This window comes from Sceloporus undulatus, chromosome 4 (assembly GCF_019175285.1).
Source record: "Sceloporus undulatus isolate JIND9_A2432 ecotype Alabama chromosome 4, SceUnd_v1.1, whole genome shotgun sequence".
In the NCBI taxonomy this organism is placed as follows: domain Eukaryota; kingdom Metazoa; phylum Chordata; class Lepidosauria; order Squamata; family Phrynosomatidae; genus Sceloporus; species Sceloporus undulatus.
Genome location: NC_056525.1, coordinates 135,203,716 through 135,210,285, shown reverse-complemented (window position 1 = coordinate 135,210,285; position 6,570 = coordinate 135,203,716). Strand labels below are relative to the sequence as shown.

The 6,570-nt window shown below is 40.1% G+C and overlaps 2 protein-coding genes across 2 annotated transcripts in view; one reads left to right on the top strand and one right to left on the bottom strand.

The window, feature by feature from the left end:
* Nucleotides 1–6,570, bottom strand: part of LOC121929051 (protocadherin gamma-A5-like) — a 177,596-nt gene that overhangs the window by 17,236 nt on the left and 153,790 nt on the right. The gene's annotated exons all lie outside the window — the stretch shown is intronic.
* LOC121928042 overlaps nt 1,142–6,570 on the top strand; it is a 25,626-nt gene continuing 20,197 nt past the window's right edge. Inside the window, 7 exon segments of the mRNA XM_042462229.1 lie at nt 1,142–3,348; nt 3,351–3,484; nt 3,486–3,589; nt 3,592–3,609; nt 3,612–3,708; nt 3,710–3,725; nt 5,819–5,933. Coding sequence (XP_042318163.1) covers nt 1,306–3,348; nt 3,351–3,484; nt 3,486–3,589; nt 3,592–3,609; nt 3,612–3,708; nt 3,710–3,725; nt 5,819–5,933 — 2,527 coding nt within the window. The 5' untranslated portion in view covers nt 1,142–1,305.

The following is a 6,570-nucleotide window of genomic DNA, read 5'->3' as shown; positions in this document are numbered from 1 at the left end:
TCCATCTAAACAGGAGGTAACAAACATCAAGACCCTTTGCTTACATAAGCAACGAATATCACCATTCCTTCTTTCCACTTTCAATCTAAGATGTTCTGCTTGCAATTTGTATATGATCGATTGTAAGGTACTCCTAACACAATGGTTCCCATGAATCACATTCATGAAAAAACACAAAGCTATGTTTAGCTGTGAACAGCTCTGTGGGAAGAAATGGAATATCAGGCGACGGGAGAATGGGCAATGAAGAATGGAAGCATGAAAATACAAGATATGGTGTGGGAAATGGAAGATGGTTAACTTTAAAAAGGTGACATATGGAGGTGAGGGTCTTTGCAAACTTGTAGAGAAAAAGTGTGGGCAGGAGAGCTATACCTAGTAGACCAGCAGTCACAGATAAGCATGCTGATCTCCATGTATTAAAATTACATGTATTCTTGCACTCAACCAGTGTTTTGTTTTATGACTCTAAATTGTCATGTGTCTTCAAGCTATTTCTAACTCATAGTTACACTAAAGCTAACTTATAATGGGGTTTTCTTGGCAAGTTTTGTTCAGAGGAGGTTTGCCTTTGCCTCCCTCTGAAGCTGAGAAAGTGTGACTTGCCCAAGGTCACCCAGTGGATTTCCATGGACAGGGGATTTGAACCATCGTCTCCAGAGTCATAATCCAATGTTCAAACAACATCATGCGGGTTCTCCTCTAAATACTATTAAATATTAAATGACTGAATATTAAATCTCCATGTTTATGTCCCCATTCTTAGTTGTACTCAAATGGGGAAGAGTGATCTTCATTGATTTAATATTTAATATTATTGGATCATGAAACTAGTTATGGAAAAAAGTTAATCTAATATGGACTCATCTAACAAGGCTCATAGATCATATTCCTCTCTCCTGTCTGGACAAAATATTCATCAGAATTTTTAACAGACTATTTACATTGCAATAGATAAATTAAAGAAAGATAGATAATATTCACCCAGACAATTGCATCTGTAATATTCCAGTGAGGCTTCCACAGTTTTGAGTTGAGCCTCTGGGTGTCACTGTTCACCAATAAGGAAGAAAACTGCAGGGTCCAGCAGTCTAGAATACGATATTATATGCAAGAACACAGAAAAACCAAGAGATGAGACTGACTGAAACAGCATCAGGAGTGAAGCAGTGGTGCTTTTTACATGGAAAATGGTGGTTTTGGAACTAGAAATGTGAGTAACAGAAGAGGAATACTAAAAAGCAATAATTATTAGGAGAAGAGGGTTTGAACTGGAACCAGAGTCATTTATCCTAGTGTAAAAGAATGGAAGGAACTCAGAGACCGTGGCACTCCAGAGGAGGAAATCTGCAGTGCCTTATTATCTTGGTGTTTGCTTGGAAGGCAGTTTATGGGCAGCTACACTATTCTATTCCTGAAGAGATGCCAAAAGGCTCTTTTGTGGGGAGTATTACAAAGGACCTGGAAGTGGAGGGGAAGCAGGTTTTGAACCATGGACTACGCATTGTTGCTAGTAAAGGTATGATACAGTATTTTGCTTTAAATGTTAATAGTGGGGATTTACAAATTTCTAAGAAAATAGATAGAGAGGAAATATGTGGAGAGGAAGAGAAATGCATGATAAAGTTCCAGATACTTATTGAAAGTAAATTAAAACTTTATGGTGTTGAAGTGGAAATCACAGATATAAATGATAATGCTCCTCAGTTTCAATCAAAAGAATGGAAAATGAAAATGAGTGAGACAACTATACTTACAGAACGATTTCTTCTACCTAGAGCGCAAGATCCAGACCTGGGCATAAATTCTGTCCAGCACTATGAACTGATAGGCAGTGATCATTTTTCTCTGATGGTGCAAAGAGGAGAAAATGGTGCCAGACAGCCAGAACTGGTGTTGGAGAAACCACTAGACAGGGAAGAGCAATCAGTCTATGATCTAATTCTAACAGCGACTGATGGAGGTGATCCGATCAAGTCTGGCACATTGCAAATCCATGTTATTGTTCTTGACACAAATGATAATGCACCACTTTTTAGCCAATCTGTGTATGAAGTGAGTATCGCAGAGAATATTCCCAAATGGTCGACTGTGGCGAAAATAAGGGCCACTGATCTGGATGAAGGAATCAATGGAGAAGTAAAATATTCTTTCCAAGAAACTACAAAGAAGATATCCCAAATGTTCCTGTTAAATTCCACAACTGGAGAAATAATCCTTGTTGGGAGTTTTGACTTCGAGAAATCATCCTTGTATGAATTTGAAGTGCAAGCCATGGATGGAGGAGGCTTGAGTGACAGATCTAAAGTTTTGGTCTTTGTTACAGACATAAATGACAATGAACCAGAATTGACAATGACCTTTGCAATTAGTTCTATTGCTGAGAATACACCAATAGGAACTACAGTTGCCATTTTAAACATAGAAGACAGAGATTCAGGACACAATGGGCAGGTTAAATGTTCCATTCCTAGCAACCTTCCATTTCAGCTCAAGAAAACACATGATGAGTTTTACACTTTAGTGACAGAGGGAAGCCTTGACAGGGAAGAAGTGGCAGTGTACAATATTACTGTTACAGCAACTGACGAAGGGACGCCAGCACTCTCTACCTCTGAGATTATTTCATTGCAGGTGTTGGACACAAATGACAACCCTCCAATATTTGTCAAATCAGATTATACCTCTTATCTCCTAGAAAATAATCCAAGAGGAGCTTCCATCGTTTCCCTAAAAGCAAATGATCCTGACTGGGAAGAGAATGCCAGAATATGCTATTCCATCATTGAAGGTCAAATAAATGATTCTCCACTCTCCTCTTACCTATCCATTAACTCTGAGAGTGGGATTGTCTATGCCTTGAACTCCTTTGATTATGAAGAAATCCAGGAGATTCGATTCCAGGTCAAGGCCCAGGATGGGGGCTCCCCATCACTCAGCTCTAGTGCTTCAGTGATTCTCTTCATCCTGGATCAGAATGACAATGCTCCAGAAATCCTCTACCCTTCCCCTCCCACCGGTGGCTCCACTGGGATAGAGCTGGCCCCTCGCTCCTCTGAGCCGGGATACCTGGTCACTAAGGTGGTGGCAGTGGATGCAGATTCCGGCCAGAATGCCTGGCTCTCCTACCAACTGACCAAGGCCACAGAGCCAGGGCTCTTCACTCTGGGACTCCACACTGGAGAGATCAGGACAGTCCGGTTCCTTCTGGAGAAAGATGCTCTCAAACAAAGCCTGGTAGTCATAGTGAAGGACAATGGGCAGCCCCCTTTGTCTGCCTCTGTGACAGTTACCGTGGTGCTGGCTGACAACATCCCTGACATTCTCCCAGATCTCTCCCAGATCTCACCAGCATCTCAGCGCCTGTGATGACTCCTTCAGATCCACCTTTTATCTGTATTTCAGTGGCTTTTGTGTCCTGCTTGTTTTTGATGTTTTCTCTTGTGTTATTGCCATTGGTACACAGATGGGAAATTCTCAGTTTGCCAAAGTGGAAGTGTGAATTTCAGTGGTGTTCCCGTTTCACAGTTTGTGGGATTGTGGAGTTCGGGCCTTCTTCAGTCTTATTGCCATGAGGTTTCTCTGACCTCAGCTCTAGGAAGAGCCAGTTTATACAGCCAAGGGGAATTCTTCCAACACTTTGACTAATCAGCAGATTCTTAAGTTACGAACCTATCTCTCTAGTGAAGACTTAGATTTGAACAATGGGATTAATCATCATCCAGGTGAGCAATAATCTAAGTTAGAGCATCTTACTTTTCCAAAATAGATTTGATTCCTAGGCAGAATGGAATATGTATTCACTGTGGTGTTTTTCAAAATATGTGATGTTTCATTTTCCTTAGTGTGCTTGCTCCCCAAATGTTTACCTACATCAAATCCCACCCAGTTTAGCACTGCTGCTGTTGTTTTTGCAACTCTTTTAACAGTAATGTCAATTGCCATTTTTTCAATTTTATCCTCTTATTATCTGCGTCAACCAACGTACAGAATTCCACAAAGCTTCCTTCTCTCTTCTCTGAGTAGAACACTTAATAGCAATAGCAAGTACATTTCTATACTGCTTATCAGTGCACTAAGCACTCCCTAAGCGGTGGAGACTTGGGATTGCTCTGACAAAAATCACAACAAAACAGCAGGTAATCAGAAAGTTTATTATAAGATAGAGTAGAGCATTCCTGGCCACGTCTTTGCTGAATCTGAGGAACTCCAAATATGCCAACACTTTACCATTCCCCAGACCCCTCCCTTTGAGTTGGTTTCCCTTCGCTCAGCCTTGATGTAAAGTTCTCCCTTTGTTCTTAAGGGGAAAGGAGGGGGGGTGTTGACCATTGGTTCCTAGATCCTCTACCAAGGAGAGATCTAAGTTGTATGCATCTTTGGTATCATTACCCAGCAACCCCCCAAAAACTGCCTATCTGCAATACGTGACATCCAGCCCATTCCTCATGGTTGCAGCCCCTATTCCCACAATGACTATCTATCTATCATCTATCTATCATCTATCTATCTATTCTACAAACCTCATGGCCGAATGCCACCTGAAGACTGACTGAAGGTGGATTCTGACCAGCGGTTTACATGGGTAAGCTAATTGCCCCCAACAAGCTGGATACACATTTAGCGACCTCAAAGGATGCCAAGCTGAGTCGACCTGAGCCCTGGCTGGTATTGAACTCACAACCTTGGTTTTTGGTGAGCGGCTGCAGCACGGCATTTACCACTGTGCACTAGCTCTTTAGTTTTGTTCGGTTCTCTATTTAAGAACAGTAATGAGCATTTTTTTTAAAAAATACATCTTACTTCTAACCTCCTCACCTTCAGTTCCTCTCCATTACACATCCATTTCCCAAAGCCTTCTTCCACTGCTGACAGTGCAAAAGGATGCTCATGCACCTTAGATTTGTTGCCACCTTGACAGCTGTTGTGAAGGCTGCTGTTTCTGCTACAAGTAAGTGGATGGTACAAGGGTGGGGAACAGAGAAAAGTAAGGGAAATAAAATCAAGTAGAAAGTAACGTAAGGGAAAAAAAGGAATTAATATGCAGGAAAAAATGAAAGAAAAAACAAACAAGGAAAACGGCTAACAAAAGTACAATAGAAGAGAAGTAAAGGAATTTATTTGAAAGTAAAGTGGTAATGAAATAAAGGAAAAGAAAATAAATTGGAAACTAGGCAAGGCGATAAAAAAGGGGAAGTTTTGTAATAATAAAAATAAAAGTGATTCATTTTGTCTCATCTCTTTCTTTTAGTGCAAACTCCCTTTGAACACACAGAACCTAGCTATTTGCCAAACATAAAAATGGCACTCCAGCTAAAGGAAGTTGCCATACCTTGGGTAGCTAGAATATTGTGCATTTTCTATACCTTTGCATGACAGAATGTGAAGATGTAAGAAAGCAGATAGAGAGAACCATCAGGACAATTTACTATGAATGGTTAGAAATATCTTTAGTCATGTGCAAACTAACAGAAAACTGATATTAGTTATGTCATACTGATAAGCATTATATATGCCACGACAGTTGAAAGAGGGCTGATACACTGTGCTTCAATCTTACAATAAACCACATTGCTTTGGAAACATATATCCATAGAACTTTAAATGCTAATAGGTTTCTTTATTGGTTGCATATGTAAGACAACTCTATGAAATTTATTAGGTCACCATATATTGACAACTGACCTGAAAGTAACTTGCCCAGACACCATGTTGCGTTCATTGAGCTACTTTACCGCACATATATAACAATTTATACAAACTTGGAAATCAAAAGCTGAAAACTCACTCTGTAATGAGATTGGAACTTCAAATCAAGGTGGAAATTGAATGGGGAGTAACAGATATAGATATGGTTGAAAAGTACACAGAAGGTTTCAACCGTATTGGAAATCTAGATAAAAGATGCCAAATAGAATGGTTTTTCACTATGGGTAATACAGTGTAATCCTTATAATGACTGATGGAATATACATGGGCAAGTTGGCTTTGTATATCTTTTTTAAAATAAATTTAAAAGAAATGACCACCCTGCATAGAAAATTTTATGCTTGTTTAACTAAACTGAATAAAAAAAAATAATAAGCTGCGAAAAGTGTATATTGTACTCTTAAGTTGTTGACTCATGGTGATCCTATGATGATGAATCTCCAAGAACCCTTGTCCTTCATGCCTTTGTTTAGGTCCTGCAGTCTCAGGCCGTGGGCTCTTTGATTGAGTCTAAACATCTGGCATGTAGTCTTCCCTCTGTGTACTGCCCTCTACCTTTCCTAGCATCATGTCTTTTCCCCGATTCATGCTTCTCATGATGGGCCAAAGTACGACAGCCTCATTATAGTCCTCTGGCTTCCAGAAAGAGTTTTGGACTTGATCTGTTTCTAGATCCATTTGTTTTGCCTCCTGGCATCCACAGTATCCTCAGAACTCTTCTCCAGCACCACATCTCAAATTAGTCTCACATCATACCAGTTGATGGGGAATATGATGGTTGGACAATCCTCTGGTGTTCATATTTCTATCTTTAGCACCTAGGTTTTTCCAGTTCTTTCATAGGTGCTCTTCCCAGGTCCT